Consider the following 20044-nt stretch of genomic DNA (forward strand, 5'->3'; position numbering starts at 1 on the left):
TCCCAGCAGGGCTCTTTGCAGGTATCCTTGGGGGCCTTTACCATCAAAGGCAACTAGACTGTTCTGAGCAGGAGCATCGTGGTGCACCCTCCTACCTGTGCACCAAAGGATGGAGGGAAACAGACGAGTCCCCAAGAACAAAATAATCATAGGGAAGCCACAGGGCACACTGCGGAATGGTGCCTGGCACACAGTAGGGCCTGGATAGCTATTTGCAGAGGATAAATGAAAGCAGCGGGTGTGGATGCATCCGGGCCCTCAGCACCCCTCAGGTGCCGGGCCTTATGCTTCTGTGAATATTCGTGGGCAAGTGAAGCTGTGGAGGCCACGTGTTGCTTGGACTGGGGAGTGGGAGAGTGGGGTGGTGCACGGTGGGATGGCATGTGGACAGCCCAGGTGGGAGGAACGAGGCTGTGGGTTGCGCGTTTCATCCTGTTTCATCTTCTTGGGAAGACAGTTGCTTTGAGCATTCTTGGGAATAAGTTGAGTGGCTTTGTGGCTTTTCTGCTTTCATCGAGAACACTTTCTGTCCCCACTTAGGAGAGCAGGGTGCTGTGTATGTTTCTTCGAGTCCTGAAAGCTCCATCTCATAACTTCTACTTCAGTCCAGGACAGAGAGTTACTGTCTTTTTTTCATGGGTCTGCCTTCTCTGTTTCTCGGATTAAAGAGCTGGCTGGCTTCAGTTTATCCTTGAATATGCCAGGTTATTTTTTCCAAAAAAAGTTATTTTTATGATGCATTTATTTTTCAATTTTAAAGGTAGAGTATCACTGTATATACTGAAAATATTTTTATGCAAATAAATAGTGGTACTTATTTTATATGAAATAAACAGCAGGACTATAAATAGTAATAAATTGCTCTAATCCTTTATAATAACTATTTAACATTCTGCTTATTTTTTCTTTCAGTCTTCTTTCCCAGGCGTGTATACTTTTGTACATAATTGAAATTACTGTGTGCATATAATTTTTATATTCTGTTTTCAAAAAAACACCTAAATGCTGTAACTTGAACTATTAAACAAGAAAAACAATGAACAGATGTAGGTTGATAATATTATTTAGGGAGCTCTACTAACAGCTGGAGAGGGTGTGAGGCATGTGGAATGCCAGAACTCCAAGTTGAAAAACAGCCAGAGACCCAAGCAAGATATTCCATCAACGAAATAAAAACGGTTAATTAATCATAAAAGATAATCAGTCTCATTATGACAGCAAAGGATATAATTTCCACTGATCGTATTAGCAAAGATTTTTTGATGGTCCTCTTATTTGTTGGCCAGGTTATATGTAAATATGTAAATATTCTGTAAAGCAGTTTGACAGCACATATCAGGGGCTATATATTTGTTTACTAATTATACTTTCTCCCTGGTGAATATCTATCATCTGGTGGATTAACTTTTTAAATTGAGTTATATTGAGTATTTAAAATAATCAAGATAACAACTTATTCTATTTATAGATCCTTTTTCACAATCTGCTGCTTGCCTTATCTTCTTTTAAGCATCCAGGTGTGTTATATTTTTTTATAGTTAGGTTTGTTGATCTGTTCCTTTGTAGTTCTTTATGGCTCCTACGTTGAAAAAGTCATCCTCAATTAAGGGGCTGTATAAATGTTAAAGTCTGTTTACTTCTGATATTTTGGTTTGATTTCAAAAAATATTTAAAATGTAATTCTATCTAGAGTTTTATTTTCTTAGGTTAAGAGTCTCTTTTTCTCTCTTATTTTCCCAGAATTGTTCATTGGCTATTCTGACATCAGTTATTAACTCTTTTCTTCCCTAATTTATTTGTGAGGCCTCATTAAGCACTTATTAGATTATGACAGAGATCAAATTGCCAACATCCACTGGATCATTGAGAAGGCAAGAGAGTTCCAGAAAAACATCTATTTCTGCCTTATTGACTATGCCAAAGCCTTTGACTGGGTGGACCACAATAAACTGTGGAAAATTCTGAAAGAGAGGGGAATACCAGACCACCCGACCTGCCTCTTGAGAAACCTGTATGCGGGTCAGGAAGCAACAGTTAGAACTGGACATGGAACAACAGACTGATTCCAAATTGGGAAAGGAGTATGTCAAAGATGTATATTGTCACTGTGCTTATTTAACTTATATGCAGAGTACATCATGAGAAACGCTGGGCTGGAGGAAGCACAAGCTGGAATCAAGATTGCAGGGAGAAATATCAATAACCTCAGATATGCAGATGACACCACCCTTATGGCAGAGAGTGAAGAAGAACTAAAGAGCCTCTTAATGGAGGTGAAAGAGGAGAGTGGAAAAGTTGGCTTAAAGCTCAATATTCAGAAAACTAAGATCATGGCATCCGGTCCCATCACTTCATGGGAAATAGATGGGGAAACAGTGGAAACAGTGGCTGACTTTATTTTGGGAGGCTCCAAAATCACTGCAGATGGTGACAGCAGCCATGAAATTAAAAGACGCTTACTCCTTGGAAGGAAGGTTATGACCAACCTAGATAGCATATAAAACCAGAGACATTACTTTGCCAGCAAAGGTCCGTCTAATCAAGGCCATGGTTTTTCCAGTGGTCATGTATGGATGTGAGAGTTGGACTATAAACAAAGCTGAGTGCCAAAGAACTGATGCTTTTGAACTGTGGTGTTGGAGAAGACTCTTGAGAGTCCCTTAGACTGCAAGGAGATCCAACCAGTCCATCCTAAAGGAGATTAGTCCTGAGTGTTCATTGGAAGGACTGATGTTGAAGCTGAAACTCCAACACTGGCCATCTGATGTGAAGAGCTGACTCATTGGAAAAGACCCTGATGCTGGGAAAGACTGAGGGCAGGAGGAGAAGGGGATGACCGAGGATGAGATGGTTGGATGGCATCACTGACTCTATGGACATGAGCTTGGGTAAACTCTGGGAGTTGGTGATGGACAGGGAGGCCTGGTGTGCTGTGGTCCATGGGGTCACAAAGAGTCAGACACAACTGAGCAACTGAACTGAATTTAGGGGCTGTATTTTCTGGACTGTAGATTTCTTTTATATGATCTCTTTTCCTATTACCCTCTGTTTTAATCCCTGCAGCCTTATAAAATTGGTTACCTCCCTACTTTCTTCTCTTTTAGAGAGTCTTGCTTGCTTATTCCTTAGTTGAAATTTAAAACCATTTCATCAAGTTAAAAAAAAAAGCTTTTTGGGATTTGAGTCAGAATTGCATTAAACAATCTATAATTTAACTTCTTAAAAAATCACCATTATTACAGTATTTTGACTTGTTGTCAATGAATGTTATATATCTTCAATGTACAAACCCATTTTTAAAAATATATTTGTGAACTTTCCTACTTTTCTTAATATTGGTCAGATGCATATTCCATTATGATTAGCTCTATATTTTGTTTTATTATTTAAAATTTTTTTATTTTTCTGTATTTTTGAGTTCTATATTTTATATTATATTGCTTAAAACTATATTTATTGTAGGCATATAGGGATATTATTGAAAATTGCATGTTTAGTTTGATTAGCCACTTCGCTGAGATCTTTTTAATTTGTGTACCTTGTCAGACGACTGCTTTGTTGAGGTTATGCAGTTATTTCATATACACATAATCATCATTTTATCTGTTTATGATGTTTATGCTTTCTATTTCTTTGGCCAGCATGTCTATGACCATATTTAGGGATACTGATGATGGAAGGCATCCTTATTTTGCTCTTTGTTTTAAAGGGAAAGCTTCTGACACTTTCCTTGATGTTGTTTCCAGCAGCTCTGAGATCCATTGATTTTATCCACAGGGGCTGTTATTATTTATAACCACAAGAAACCTTTCTAGACCTTTGAGCATCTGGCACAAAGCACTAGGGGGCTCATTGTTTGGAAGGTTTGCTTTTTCTAGAATCCTCAACTTGCCCCAAATTTCGAGCCTGCAAGGCTGATCCAGTCCTCGGTCTCTTTTTACTGGAAGTCTGACCTCTGGGCATCCATTCCTCCCCGTAAGACTTTGCACTCTCTTCTGCAAACCCCATCTTGCTGATCTAAGAGCAGGTTCCTGACACTGGACGGCAGCCAGGCTGGAGTCACCTAGTCACCCTGGACCAGAGGAAACAGTAAAAACACTTTTTTTTTTTGACTGAGTCTCAAGGCTTGAGGGATCTTAGTTCCTTGACCAGGGATAGAACCTGGGCCCCCTGCAGTGGAAGTGCAGAGTCTCAACCACTGGACCTCCAGGGGAGTCCCTAAAGACATTTCTTAATGGGATGTCCTACTTCTCTGGTTCCTCGGTCTTTTGGATTTTTGCCTTTACCCCCCATCTGTCCCCTTTCTTTCCTCAGACCAGCTCAGGAGGTCACCAGTAACTCTCTCCTGCCCACTGAGCCTGGTCCACCTCTGCTGGTAATGTGCTCTGAGGGGCTCTTCTTACTCCACTGGGAAAGTAGATGCAAAAGGAGGTTAATACAGTACCGGATGAAGAGGTCTCTTTCACACCATATGAGACTCAGGGACTGGAGCTTAGGGTTGTCAGGGAAGGCTTTGTGGAGGAGGTGACATTTGAGCTGCTATTAGAGTCAGAGTAGAAATTCTGTGAGGCAGATAAGGGTGAAGGGCTTCAGTTTTGATTATGTCTATAGACTTTGCATTATTGCTGCTATTCAGAATAGGATCTTTTTCTTTCTTCTTTCCTCCTTCCCTCCCTCCTCCCCTTCCTTCCTGTCCTCTCCTTTTTAGTATACTTAATAATATTTAAAATACAAATTAAAAAAATTTATTGGAGTATAGTTGATTTATAATGTTGTATTAGTTTCTGCTGTACTGCAAAGTGAGTCAGTTATGCATGAACATATATCCACTCGTTTTTGGATTCTTTCCCCGTATAAGCCCTTATAGAGTACTGAGTAGAATTCCCTGTACCATTCAGTAGGTCCTTATTAATTATGTTTTCCATATATGTTTACATGTATGTTTATGTTTATGTCAATCCCGGTCTCCATTTATCCCTCTTCCCCATGCCCCTCACCCCGTAACCATAACATTGTTTTCTACATCTGTGGCTCTATTTCTGTTTTGTAAATATGTTTATTTGTACCATGATTTAGATTCCACATATAAGTGATGTCATACTCTTACATAACTGAGAAAGATTTGTTCTCTGTCTGACTTTCTTCACAGAATAGGATCTTTAAAAACTGTATCTTGTTGTTGGCATATAAGAATGTTATTGAATTTTATGTATTGATTTTGGAACAAACTTCAAAGGCTTAGAGGCCTGGGGAAGCCTGGCCTCTTGAGGGAAAAGACCACAGTTTGCTGAGAGATGGATCAGTGTTGTCTGAGTCAGTGAGTGCTCCTGGCTGGGGCAATCACCAGTAATGTGGGCATCCAGAAAGACTTCTAGAAGAGGTGGGATGGGACCTGGACTTGAAGCATGAAGAGGTGTGGCTAGGATGCAAAGGGGAGGGCAAAGTGGAAGGTGAATAGGGAAACAACATTTGTAGTAGCCCCACTATTTACCTGCTAGGCACTTGGTTAGTATATTGAGTACTTTATTAAAATATAATTTTATTTATTTTTGGCCGTGCTGGGTCTTCATTGCTTCAGAGGCTTTTCTCTAGTTGTGGTAAGTGGGGTCTATTCTCCAGCTGCAGTGCACAGGCCTCTTTGTGGTGCTTCTCTTGTTGCTGAGCACAGGCTCTAGGGTGCACCAGCTTCAGTAGTTGTGGCATGTGGGCTCAGCAGTTACAGCTCCCGGGCTCTAGAGTACAGTCTCGAGTTGTGGTGCACAGGCTTAGTTGCTCTGTGGCAGGTGGGATCTTCTCAGGTCAGGGATGGAACTTGTGTCTCCTGCTTTGGCAGGTGAATTCTTTACCACTGAGCCGCCAGGAAAGCCCCACTGAGTACTTTTTATTATATTTACTTTTCCTGACAGCATTACTAGGTAGACAATGATGCCCCCATTTTAAAGATGAGAAAACTGAGGCTCAGCAAAGGTAAGTGACTTAGATGAGCTGGACAGATAATTTCTGAGCCTCCATGCTTTCAATGTCTCTCTGCTGCCGTATATATGAAGCAGCTTTATTGAGATACAATTCACATACCATGTAGTCCATCCATTTAAGGTGTACAGTTCAGTGGTTTGAGTATATTCACTGTGCAACTATCACCACATTCAATTGTAGAACATTTGCACCCCTCACCCTTCAGTACCCCCAACCCTGGATAACCAATAATGTACATTCTGTCTTTACATTTGCCTATTCTGGACTTTTCATGTAAATGGCCTCATACAGCATATTATCCTTGGTGATTGGCTTCTTTCACTTATCATAGTGTTTTTAAGGCCCGTCTATGGCTTAATGGTAAAGAATCCTCCTGCCAACCAGGAGATGCGGGTTCGACCCCTGGATCAGGAATATCCCTGGAGAAGGAAATGGCAACCCACTTCAGTATTCTTGCCTGGGAAATCCCATGGACAAAGGAGCCTGGTGAGCTACAGTCCATGGGGTCGCAAAGAGTCAGACATGACTTAGCGACTAAACAACAACAACATGTTGTAGTATATGCTGCTGCTGCTAAGTCGCTTCAGTCGTGTCCGACTCTGTGCGACCCCATAGACGGCAGCCCACCAGGCTCCGCCGCCCCTGGGATTCTCCAGGCAAGAGTACTGGAGTGGGTTGCCATTTCCTTCTCCAGTGCATGAAAGGGAAAAATGAAAGTGAAGTCGCTCAGTCGTGTCCGACTCTTAGCGACCCCATGGACTGTAGCCTACCAAGCTCCTCCACCCATGGGATTTTCCGGGCAAGAGTACTGGAGTGGGGTGCCATTGCCTTCTCCGGTTGTAGTATATATTGGTATTTTATTCCTTTCTGTTGCCAAACAAAATGAATATACCACATTTTATCTATTCATCTGTGGATGGACACATGAGTTGTTTCCATTTTTTGGCTATTATGAATAATGCAGAGGATGAGATGGTTAGATAGTATCACTGACTCAATGGACATGCTGCTGCTGCTGCTGCTAAGTCGCTTCAGTTGTGTCTGACTCTTCACGACCCCATGGACTGCAGCCTACCAGGCTCCTCCTTCCGTGGGATTTTCCAGGCAAGAGTACTGGAGTGGGTTGCCATTGCCTTCTCCCAATGGACATGAGTTTGAGCAAACTTAGTGAAGGACAGGAGAGCCTGGTGTGATGCAGTCCCTGGGGTCACAAAGAGTCAGACATGATTTAGCAACCGGACAACAACAACATGAGTAATGCTGCTGTGAATATGTGTACTGTTTTGTGTGGACTCGTGGTTTCATCTTTCCCAGATATACACCCAGGATTGGAACTGCTGGGTCATGTGCTAACTAGGTTTAACTTTTTAAAGAATTACCAGATTATTCTTCAGAGAGGCTTCCCTGCTGCCTCTTGGACAGACCTATCTTCAGAGTGACAGGACAGGGAAGAAGGTCAAACCACAAAGTCTGTGTGAATTGCCTCTTTTCAAAGAAGTAGACTGTTATAAAGCACTGTTAAAACTGTGACTTCACTGTTGAGTCTGATGATCCCGGAGGGACGTGTGGGTCCTTTGTTCTGGCAGAGCTCTGCCTTCTGCATTCTGGCTAGCAGACAGTGCTATTAGAGAATGTGCTAGAATCAGCCCTAAGTTTAGGGAGCTAGATGGGGACAACTGTAGTGAATGGTAATGAAGGCTCTTGGAGGAGAGAGGACAAGGTCTCGAGCCTGGCACAGGGAAGATGGGTGGGAGAGAAAGGAGGCAGTAGGAGAGACAGGGTCAGGGTCTTTGGGGTTGGGGGCAAGTCCGTGGTCAGCTGTGGCTGCTAACTCTAGTCTTTGTCCTTTGACTGCAGACCTGGCCGAGTGCAAGCTGGTTTCCTTCCCCATCGGCATCTACAAGGTCCTGCGAAATGTCACCGACCAGATTCACCTCATCACGCTGGCCAACAACGAGCTCAAGTCCCTCACCAGCAAGTTCATGACCACATTCTGTCAGCTCCGAGGTAGGCTGGGAGGGCATTCTGGCTCTCACCCTGAAGGCTCCGACCGTCTCAGGGGACTGTCACCAGGGCTGGTTCCCTGGTCAGCTAGTCTCAGGAAACAATTCCCAAGGAGGGCCTTTAAGGGTGGATCCGTGTCCTCCCTGCAGCCTGGATATCTCCCCTACCTCTAGCTGGCTGTGAATCAGATTGACTCATCGTTAAGGCCGTGGGTCCTGGAGTGATTCTTTTGTTTTGAATAGACCAGCAGGGTATTTGGGATCTTGCAGCTCTGGAGTAGTTTTTTCTCAGTAGACTTGTTAATGAGCCCCCTTGTGGACCCCCCCCAATCTAGCACTGTTTTTGCGTGTTGCTTTTTCAGTTCAGGAGTGACATGTCAGGGATGTTGTTTTCTCTGCTGAGCACATGCAGAGCAAGTGGACTTGGGTGCTTGGCAGACAGATGGGCAGGAGGCTGACAGGTGGGTGTTATAGATGCATGTGAAATTTCTCCTCCGGATGGAGGAGCAGGATGCAGTGGCCACTGAGTGTCCACTCCCCACTCCTTCATCCTTCTGCGCGTCCCTTATCCTTCCGCAGTTCTCTGCTGCTCAGCCCAGTGACCTGTGGGGTGGAGCTGCAGCCTGGGCACTTGGTGTGTGTTTGTGAAATGGTGGGGTGGGAGGGAGAATTGAGAGGGCACAGGAGAGGTGATTCCTGCCTTCTGGAATTCTCTATTTGATAGGGGCATGAAAGGAATCTTAGAGTCTGTTTAGAGAAACCAGTATGTAAAATGCTGCTGATGAAATCTGAGGGACCTGAACAGCCTATTTCCTGCAGCTTCCCAGAGGAGGTATGGGCTCTGGCGGAGCCCAGAGTGGAGAGGGAAGCATGAATTGGCAAACCTGGGCCAGGGACAGGAAGCAGCCTGGACAGTGGCTTGGGAGAAAGCTACAGGTGGGACCTGGACTGGGTACAGACACAAGGGCTGGGAGGAGGGATTGATCTGTGTGGTCGTTTCTGACTGAAGCTCACAAAGCTCATTGCATTTGTGCCTAAAATGTTTAAGTGTTCATGATGGAGGGTGAGTAAAGGAATCCCAGGGCAAGACATGTTTCCCCAGGAGCACCTGTGGACAGTTTTCACCAGGACCATTTTACCATCCTTCCTTTTCTGGTGGCTGCTTCTTTACACAGGTGAGATGGATCCTCCCAGCCAGTGGGGCCCTTGGACCAGCAGCTCTCAGCCTGGCTGAAATTAGAATTGATTTGCCTCGGCTTTACCCCAAGATCCATTGAATCAGAATGTCTGGGTGTGGGTCTGGGTGTTGCTGCTGCTGCTGCTAAGTCGCTTCAGTCGTGTCCGACTCTGTGCGACCCCATAGACGGCAGCCCACCAGGTTCCGCCGTCCCTGGGATTCTCCAGGCAAGAACACTGGAGTGGGTTGCCATTTCCTTCTCCAGTGCATGAAAGGGAAAAGTGAAAGTGAAGTTGCTCAGTCGTGTCCGACTCTTAGCGACCCCATGGACTGTAGCCTACCAGGCTCCTCCGTCCATGGGATTTTCCAGGCAAGAGTACTGGAGTGGGGTGCCATTGCCTTCTCTGGGGTCTGGGTGTAGGCATCTGTTAAAACCTAAATCAATCATCCTAAAGTGCTGGCAGCCAAAATTGAGGCCATAGTTTAGGGGTTATAAACACAAATGCCAAAGAGACTAGCATGTAAGTTATGAGTGACTCAGATTGGTAATGATAAGGAGTGGTGGTGACTGTGGCCAACTGGTACCTGCCCTGCTCAGCTTCTGCCAGATGTGCCATGGGATTGTTCTTTTTTTTCTCCTTCTATTTTTTGGCCACATTGTGCAGCATGTGGGAACTTAGCTCCCCAACTGGGGATCAAACCTGTGCCCCCTGCAGTGAAAGTGTGGACTCTTAACCACTGGACCATCAGGAAAGTCCTTGGGATTGTTCTGATTATTTTATTCAATTGAAGCTAGAAAGATGGATCTTTATGTGAAATTTATCTATTTTTACTTTAATGTGGAAGCCAATAAAACACATTTTGCAAGTTAGACTTAGCCTGTGGGCCACCAGTTGAAAGAATCTCTCATAAAATATTAGAGCTGTTTCTGCCATCTCATCTCACAGTGGAAAAGGAAGGTCAGGGAAAGAAGCGATGTGTCCAGGATTTTCTAGCATGATACTCACGTCACCCACCCCGAAGCCGGGATTGCCTTTCTAGACCACCTGCATTAGTTAGGTCAAGGGCCTCCTGGAGAGGACTTGACATTTGGCAGCACCTTGTGGAATGAGTGAGCAGGCCCTCTCTAGGGGACACAGCGGCAGGTGCCAGAGAAATACACTTAGGGTCCCTATATTTGTGCCTCAGGAGTGAAAATATACTTACCATGATACCCTTCCATCAGTCAGTCGTGAAAATATACTTATCATGATACCCTTCCATCAGAGGTCTGTAGAAGGCTGCTGTTTGCCCTCCCTCCTGTGCTCTGGTACTCCTGCCTCCTCCATACCACCTTGGATTACAAAGAGATTACAAAGAGAAGGCCCCTGGTGTGCCCAGTGATTGGATTTCACAGAGGCAGCAGTGAACCCAGGGAGGGTGACCAGGAATAGAGGGGCTGTAGCAGAGAGACTCACCTGGCTCCCACAGTGATGGCTCTGGGTCCCAACCTTTATTCTGGTTTCTCTTTCAAATAGAAAACCCTTTTCTTTTCAAGTGTGACGAGGAGGCTTGAGTAGGCTTTGCTGGGCTCCTCACCGCCTGCCAGCATCCTCTTGTGGGCCCTTGACAGAGAAGGTTGGCTGCCTCAGTGCTGGGGAGAGAGCGGCCTGCTTACTCCCTGCTTGTGCCTCCTGCCTGTCAAGTGGTCTCCTGTGGGTACCCTGGACACTTTCTTTTGCTGGAGTCATGGCCCGTTTGAAGTTGGATGGTCTTTTTTTTTCACTTTATTTTTTTATTTTCTAGCCACATCGTGCAGCATGCAGGATCTTAGTTCCCCCAGTCAGGGATCCAACTTGTGCCCCGCCCCCCGACCTCTGCAATGGAAGTGCTAGGTCCTAACCACTGGGCAACCAGGGTCGTTTTTAATGGTTACATCCCCTTGACATCTTTCACCCAACTTATAGTGGGGAAAAGCAAGATCTGAGATGGACAATGGTACAGATTGTATCTGTCCAAAGGGCAAGTAGGCTCTGCCGAGTGGGTCCCTATGTCTGGCTGTGGCTCCTCTGGCCTGTCTTCTCCTCCCATGTTCCCATCTCTCCACTTCCTCCCGATGCAGGTCATTCAGGTCTTTTTATTGAGTGTATCCTGAGCCTGCCAGGCCAAAGGTGTCCAAGACACACCTGCAGAAATAGACAAAGACCATCCAAATGAGAACCAGCAGAGGTGTTTCATTCAGAGCTTGCTCTAGCCAAGGATTCAGCCACTGTCACTTGCATTTAGCAGGGATTCAAAGGCAGACAGAGGAGTGGGAAGGCTCTATAGTGGATGAAGGGGAGAAGGCTTCAGGTGTGCCTGATGGCAGGCTGGGAGCCCAGGGAAGCTGGCGGCAGGCGGGCCAGCTGGCTGCAGGGTGTCCTATGTGATTGCTTAGGATGTACTTCTGGCTGTCTCCGGTTGATCCTAAGTGGGATATTGGCCTAAACATTAGGGAAACTCAGTTAGTAATCAAGATCTGGCCATTTGAGGCCAACTGTTACAGAGGATGTTATTTGGCTTCCTGGATAGTTGATGGAGATGGTAGTCTGACTGCCTACAAGTCTGACATAACAGAAGGCTAGCTTCCTGGGTGGTTGCTTTACTTTACTAACATGATTTCCTGGACAGGATGCTGCAGGTTGTGGGTCACAGATCTATTTTTATACTTGGTCTGGCCATTGTCTGTGTGTATATTCAGTCTCACAGCCTGCTTTTCAGCTCAATTCACTGGCTTCTCCTGAGCACCTGTTCTGGGCCTGTCAAGGGCATGAACAAGTGACTAATAACACTGGACCCAAATTCACTGGGCACTTAGCACCCCCAGCTCCACACTGAGGGTTTTACATGTGTCATCTCATTTCACTGTCATAGTGTTGCAGGAAGGGGGACCCCTTCCAGGGCCCAAAACTAGGCTCTTGTCTAACCTTCGGAAATGAATTGTCCGAGGAGACACATGCGCTGCCAAAGCAAGAGATTTTATTGGGAAAGGGCACCTGGGTAGACAGCAGTAGGGTAAGGGAACCCAGGAGAAGAGCTCTGCCACATGGCTCACAGTCTCGGGTTTTATGGTGATGGGATTAGTTTCCGGGTTGTCTTTAGCCAATCATTCTGACTCAGAGTCCTTCCTGGTGGTGCATGCCTTGTTCAGCCAAGATGGATGCCAGAGAGAAGGATTCTAGGAGGTGGTTGGACATGTGGTGTCTCCTTTTGACTTTTCCTGAACTCTTCCGGTTGGTGGTGGCTTATTAGTTCCGTGTTCCTTACCAGGACCTCCTGTCGTAAAACAACTCATGCATATGGTTACTATGGTGCCTGGCCAGGGTGGGCAGTTTCAGTCAGTGTGCTTCCCCTAACAACTGCCCCCTAAGAGACTTCATACTCAAGATACTTCTTGGGAATTGGGGCGTAGGTCTCTTTCTTCTGTTACTTCTTCCTGCTGTGCATGGGTGTAGGCCTGCCTAGCAGAGCAGAAGTCTCTCTCTACCGGATCTAAGTCAAGGTATTTTTTTTGCCTGAAACAAGCATTCACCCTTGTAATAACAGCAATTTAGTTTGAAACTGTTGGCTCCTCTCAGAGATGAAAGACAGGGGCCAAACAGGAGATCTAACAGGTTGGTCATCTCTGATTCCCTGAAACAGAAGGCAACAGTTGAGGTGAGGGCTGCAGGGTTCGTGACCTTATTTGGATTGGTTGGTGGTGAGGCAACAGAGCTGTGCTCCAGGAATCTTGTGCTCAGCCTGAAGTTACCACCCTCCATCTGGGTGGGGGCCCCAGTTCTGTAGAAGAACTCAAAGACATTGTTATGCATATTTTTTTGAGTAGGAACCAGGACCCTGTTTCAAGGCTGTACCACCATTTGATTGTTTCTCCTTTGTTTCTGTATCCCCTCCCTTCCTTGATTAGCAATTATTTGAATCCACCCTTTGGATCTCAGGGAAAGTCAAGGAGGCTGAATGAAGCCTATATCCTACAGACAAGAAATGGAGAACACAGAACAGATCTGTACTCCAGAGCCCCACAGAGTCCTGCTCAGTTTTAATTTAGGGAACTAGGCAACTATGACTGTGATAACTTCCTGTCAAAATGGAGCTTAGGATTCCTTTAGTTGGGAAAGTAGACACTGAATTGGAAGTATTCCTGAGTTCCAAGTCCTAGATCTGAGTCTTGTATGATTAAAATCTCAATCCCTTGGTCTGCCATTTTGGTGTAACAGACCCAATTAGAAGTAACTGGAGGAGTGATAACTGGAATTTTAATAGACAAAATAAATGTCATTTCTTTTTAGAAGAATAGGCCTGAAACCCATTCTGGACTTGGCACTTCAGGGAGACTTGTAGCCAGGTAGCCAGTTGTCTAGTTTTATAAAAAAGTAAGGTTGCAGTTACTAGCTTCCAGCAGACATTGTTTTGAGAATGGTGGCATCCAAGCCTGACACAACTCAGAAAACTCAAGTGTTTAGCAATACAAGATCTAGTCTGAAATTACACCCATAGTATCACTTAGTTATTTCCCAGGATGTCTGAACCATAGCTACTATATTTTGACTTTTAATTGTAAAATTTTCCTTAATAGCCAAAGCAGATATCATCATTAATGATGTCAGTGTTTCTCTAGGTATGAGAAGATGCAAGAATTGGGACTCATAAAATATTCGCCTGAAAAGATCTAACTATCTGAAGGCCTATTCTGCCAGTTTTTTCCAGAGCACAGAGTGCCTCATTCCTGATTTTCACCCTGAACTCCTTTCACGGGAGTTGAAGGTCAGCAGTTGCAGTGGCCATGATTTAATCTTTGTGGACGTAGATGGCAAGTGTCAGTTTTCAGTTGGTAGAACCCCTTTTTGCTAGTAAACTTGACCATGATTTTGAGGGGGGCATTTCATGACCATTTTATCCCATGGTGCTGAGAATGTCCACTCTTAGGTTTGGCAAAGATTTTGTTGACAGGCCTCTCAATGTGCTGTTCCTGGGCTAGGCCATAAAACAGTATCCAAAATTCTCTGGATCACCTGTCTTACTAGCCTCTTGGTCCAGGAAAACATTCCCTTTTGTTGCTTCTTCCCATATCTAGAGTTACACTGTTACCATCATCGATCTCACAGGGAACTATTTATTATTTTATCAGAGGCCTCAGTCACACATTTGGCAGTGTAAGAAACAGCAATTTTGTAAAACAGGTGAAATACAAATAACATAGCCAGCAGTATTAGTAAAGTCACAAGTAAGACTTAAGTTAAGAGCTTGCGTTAGATGTAGCCCAGTATATCCCAGGTCATCTGACTTCATCTACTCTGTACTAATCTTTATCTTCCAGGGAAATTATATATTGGCATTGTCTATAAGGCACATAGACCAGTTTTCTAGTGTTACTAGACTGATTATCCTTAGTAAGATTTGATTGTTTCCAACACAGAGGAGACTTTAAATATAAATTACCATAGCCTGCTATTATCTATATAAATCCATCCAATAATTGTGGGAGATTTTTCCTCCTTTGTGGAAACTTTGCTTTTTGCTCTGATTGAACTTGAGTAATAGAAGAAAGCTCAGATTTATGGCCAGAGTCAGAGCAGGCATTATTAATTGGCCTGGTGAGGGGATCCCATCCAGTAATATCAACAGAGACCTGAATACAACTATAATTTTTTTTTAAGTAAATTTTCCTCAGGACCAACCAGTTAGAGCCTTGTAGTAGAGAAATTTACCAAGGTACCCCAGAACTAGACACAGGTAATTGGCCACAAACCCAACAACTGGATTGATTTCTAAAACTAGTATAGGATCAGGCCTATGATAGAAAAGCATTTGATTTATATGCAAAGGTCTAAGAAGTCAAGAAAACATAAATGATCACACAAATCAGGTCCAGCATCTTGGGCAAGCTGTCTACCTCTGATGTCGTCTTCTCATCCTGGTGTAGTGTAGTTTCTCCTCTGAGCATCATTTTAAGATGAGATCAGGTCAGCTGTCTTCTCTATAGACCAGTCCAGTGTAGGGGCCTTTGGAAGTGGGAATTAATCTAAGAGTCAATTTCCCTTTAGTTTCATTGTGCATGAGCTAGTTAAGAGTACCTGATAAAAAAGTCCTTCCATCCAGCTTGGAGACAGTCCCTTAAATTATGTCTTTTTCCAGTCCTGGTTGCAGGTTATGAGGCATCTGATCTTCATCCAAAGATAGATTACTGAGATAAGCTTCAGAAACGAACGTAGGGTGTTCTTTAAGAATTCGATTCAATTTTACGTTAATATCAGCTCAGTTCAGTTCAGTTCAGTCGCTTAGTCGTGTCCGACTCTTTGCGACCCCATGAATTGCAGCACGCCAGGCCTCTCTGTCCATCACCAACTCCCAGAGTCTACCCAAACCCATGTTCATCGAGTCGGTGATGCCATCCACCCATCTCATCCTCTGTCGTCCCCTTCTCCTCCCGCCCCCAATCCTACCCAGCATTAGGGTCTTTTCCAATGAGTCAACCCTTCGCATGAGGTGGCCAAAGTATTGGAGTTTCAGCTTCAACATCAGACCTTCCAATAAACACCCAGGACTGATCTCTTTTAGGATGGATTGATTGGATCTCCTTGCAGTCCAAGGGACTCTCAAGAGTCTTCTCCAACACCACAGCTCAAAAGCATCAATTCTGCGGCGCTCAGCTTTCTTCACCATCCAACTCTCACATCCATACGTGACCACTGGAAAAACCATAGCCTTGACTAGACGGACTTTTGTTGGCAAAGTAATGTCTCTGCTTTTAAATATGCTATCTAGGTTGGCCATAACCTTCCTTCCAAGGAGTAAGCGTCTTTTAATTTCATGGCTGCAGTCACCATCAGCAGTGATTCTGGAGCCCCAAAAAATAAAGTCTGACACTGTTTCCACTGTTTCCCCATCTATTTCCCATGGAGTGATGGCACCAGATGCCATGATCTTAGTTTTCTGAACGTTGAGCTTTAAGCCAACTTTTTCACTCTCCTCCTTCACCTTCATCAAGAGGCTCTTTAGTTCTTCTTCACTCTCTGCCATAAGGGTGGTGTCATCTGCATATCTGAGGTTATTGATATTTCTCCCGGCAATCTTGATTCCAGCTTGTGTTTCTTCCAGCCCAGCATTTCTCATGATGTACTCTGCATATAAGTTAAATAAGCAGGGTGACAATATACAGCCTTGACGTACTCCTTTTCCTATTTGGAACCGGTCTGTTGTTCCATGTCCAGTTCTAACTGTTGCTTCCTGACCTGCATACAGGTTTCTCAAGAGACAGGTCAGATGGTCTGGTATTCCCATCTCTTTCAGAATTTTCCACAGTTTATTGTGATCCACACAGTCAGAGGCTTTGGCATAGTCAATAAAGCAGAAATAGATGTTTTTCTGGAACTCTCTTGCTTTTTCGATGATCCAGCGGATATTGGCAATTTGATCTCTGGTTCCTCTGCCTTTTCTAAAACCAGCTTGAACATCTGGAAGTTCACGGTTCACGTATTGCTGAAGCCTGGCTTGGAGAATTTTGAGCATTACTTTACTAGTATGTGAGATGAGTGCAATTGTGCGGTAGTTTGAGCATTCTTTGGCATTGCCTTTCTTTGGGATTGGAACGAAAACTGACCTTTTCCAGTCCTGTGGCCACTGCTGAGTTTTCCAAATTTGCTGGCATATCGAGTGCAGCACTTTCACAGCATCACCTTTGAGGATTTGAAATAGCTCAACTGGAATTCCATCACCTCCACTAGCTTTGTTCATAGTGATGCTTTCTAAGGCCCACTTGACTTCACATTCCAGGATGTCTGGCTCTAGGTGAGTGATCACGCCATCGTGATTGTCTGGGTTGTGAAGATCTTTTTTGTACAGTTCTTCTGTGTATTCTTGCCACCTCTTCTTAATATCTTCTGCTTCTGTTAGGTCCATACCATTTCTGTCCTTTATCGAGTCTATCTTTGCATGAAATGTTCCTTTGGTATCTCTAATTTTCTTGAAGAGATCTCTAGTCTTTCCCAATCTGTTGTTTTCCTCTATTTCTTTGCACTGATCGCTGAGGAAGGCTTTCTTATCTCTCCTTGCTATTCTTTGGAACTCTGCATTGAGATGGGAATATCTTTCCTTTTCTCCTTTGCTTTTCGCTTCTCTTCTCTTCCCAGCTATCTGTAAGGCCTCCTCAGACAGCCATTTTGCTTTTTTGCATTTCTTTTCCATGGGGATTTTCTTGATGCCTGTCTCCTGTACAATGTCACGAACCTCTGTCCATAGTTCGTCAGGCACTCTGTCTATCACGTCTAGTCCCTTAAATCTATTTGTCACTTCTACTGTATACTCATAAGGGATTTGATCTAGGTCATACCTGAATGGTCTAGTGGTTTTCCCTACTTTCTTCAATTTAAGTCTGAATTTGGCAATAAGCAGTTCATGATCTGAGCCACAGTCTGCTCCTGGTCTTGTTTTTGCTGACTGTATAGAGCTTCTCCGTCTTTGGCTGCAAAGAATATAATCAATCTGATTTCGGTGTTGACCATCTGGTGATGTCCACGTGTAGAATCTTCTCTTGTGTTGTTGGAATAGGGTGTTTGCTATTACCAGTGCGTTCTCGTGGCAAAACTCTATCAGCCTTTGCCCTGCTTCATTCTGTACTCCAAGGCCACACTTGCCTGTTACGCCAGGTGTTTCTTGACTTCCTACTTTTGCATTCCAGTCCCCTATAATGAAAAGGACATCTTTTTTGGGTGTTAGTTCTAGGAGGTTTTGTAGGTCTTCATAGAACCGTTCAACTTCAGCTTTTTCAGCGTTACTGGTCGGGGCATAGACTTGGATTACCGTGATATTGAATGGTTTGCCATGGAATCGAACAGAGATCATTCTGTTGTTTTTGAGATTGCATCCAAGTACTGCATTTCGGACTCTTTTGTTGACCATGATGGCTACTCCATTTCTTCTAAGGGATTCTAGCCCACAGTAGTAGATATAATGGTCATCTGAGTTAAATTCACCCATTCCAGTCCATCTTAGTTCGCTGATTCCTAGAATGTCGACGTTCACTCTTGCCATCTCCTGTTTGACCACTTCCAGTTTGCCTTGATTCATGGACCTAACATTCCAGGTTCCTATGCAATATTGCTCTTTACAGCATCGGACTCTGCGTCTATCACCAGTCACATCCACTGTTGGGTATCGTTTTTGCTTTGGCTCCATCCCATCATTCTTTCTGGAGTTATTTCTCCACTGATCTCCATTAGTATATTGGGCACCTACTGACCTGGGGAGTTCATCTTTCAGTGTCCTATCCTTTTGCCTTTTCATTCTGTTCATGAGGTTCTCAAGGCAAGAATACTGAAGTGGTTTGCCATGCCCTTCTCCAGTGGACCACTTCCTGTCAGACCTCTCCACCATGATCCATCCATCTTGGGTGGCCCCACACGGCATGGCTTAGTTTCATTGAGATAGACAAGGCTGTGGTCCGTGTGATCAGATTAGCTAGTTTTCTGTAATTTTAGTTTTAGTGTGTCTGCCCTCTGATGCCCTCTCGCAACACTTACCGTCTTACTTGGGTTTCTCTTACCTTGGGCCTTGGGTAATTCCTCTCGCCGCCGCCGCCACCGCCGCCGGTCCCAGCCCCCCCGCCCAGCCTAGGCCCTGTCAGCCAACGTCCCCGGCCCCCGGCCCGGTGTAGCCCCTGTCGGCCGCCGCCCCCGGCCCCCGGCCCGGCCTAGGCCCTGTCGGCCGCCGCCCCTGGCCCCCGGCTAGGCCTAGCCCCTCTCGGCCGCCGCCCCTGGTCCCCGGCCCCCGGCCCGGCCTAGCTCCTCTCGGCCAAGCTTCTGCGCCGAGCCGTCACAGCCGCCTCGCTTCTGCGCCGAGCCGTCTCAGCCGCCTCGCTTCTGCGCCGAGTCGTCGCAGCCGCCTCGCTTCTTCTACATTAATATCACATAACAGCAAAGACCTATCCAAGAAATGAGTCTTACTAGATGCAGACCTCCATTAACAGACTGGGATTTAACATTTATTGAAACATCTTTTTCTCCTTAAAATTACCCTCATTTTAATCAAATGTAACCAAATTAAGGCTAGTTTCTTTGCACAATAGGTCTGCTCTCACTAATTTTGGCCAGATGATTTATATAACCATAATTGATCATAGACTTTTTATTTTGCTGAAACATTTATAGAGCCTTAGACTGAACTTTTCAAATAAAACAGGGCTGGGAAACTCACACCAAAGGCTTATCACAGATTTCGCGTAACAAATCTAGGTGACTCCTTCCATTTTTAAGGTCTCAAAAATTCCTTGAGATTTTTGTACCTGTTAGTGAGATAACCTTCCTAACTCATTTGATAAACTTACTGGAAACCTAAGAGTTTCCAATTTCTGGAAGAGTCAGATAGAGAGAAAATATAATTGTTTTGTTTATAATGTATAATTTTACCAAATTGTTGTCATAATTAGTTTGAGAGCAAGGGTTTCCCTAGTCCCGAAAAACATAAGATTCAAACCCGTAATTTTTCAGATAGAAATCATAAAAGCTGATTTGTTCAGTCCTTTTGTTAACTTCTGTGAAGTCATCAAGTTTTCCATTAAAGGGACTTAATTAAAATTAAAAGCTTTTGCACAACAAAGGAAACTATAAGCAAGGTGAAAAGACAGCCTTCAGAATGGGAGAAAATAATAGCAAACGAAGCAATAGACAAACAATTAATCTCAAAAATATACAAGCAACTTCTGCAGCTGAATTCCAGAAAAATAAACGACCCAATCAAAAAATGGGCCAAAGAACTAAACAGACATTTCTCCAAAGAAGACATACAGATGGCTAACAAACACATGAAAAGATGCTCAACATCACTCATTATTAGAGAAATGCAAATCAAAACCACAATGAGGTATCATTTCACA

The 20044-nt window shown here is 44.4% G+C and overlaps 1 protein-coding gene across 7 annotated transcripts in view; it reads left to right on the plus strand.

Moving 5' to 3' along the window:
* Positions 1–20044, plus strand: part of LRRC20 (leucine rich repeat containing 20) — a 108223-nt gene that overhangs the window by 57846 nt on the left and 30333 nt on the right. For 6 of the 7 annotated variants that reach the window (XR_014077938.1, XM_081573880.1, XM_081573881.1 and 3 more), the window contains one exon: positions 7834–7983. The exons of the other annotated variant lie outside the window; for it this stretch is intronic. Coding sequence is in view for 5 of the 6 variants with exons in the window: in XM_081573880.1 (XP_081430006.1) it covers positions 7834–7983 (150 nt within the window). In the remaining variant the exon portion in view is untranslated. The remainder of the gene's footprint in view (positions 1–7833; positions 7984–20044) is intronic. 7 annotated transcript variants of the gene reach the window in all.

Source organism: Giraffa tippelskirchi, chromosome 2 (assembly GCF_054371585.1).
Source record: "Giraffa tippelskirchi isolate mGirTip1 chromosome 2, T2T-mGirTip1v1.2.pri, whole genome shotgun sequence".
In the NCBI taxonomy this organism is placed as follows: Eukaryota; Metazoa; Chordata; class Mammalia; order Artiodactyla; family Giraffidae; genus Giraffa; species Giraffa tippelskirchi.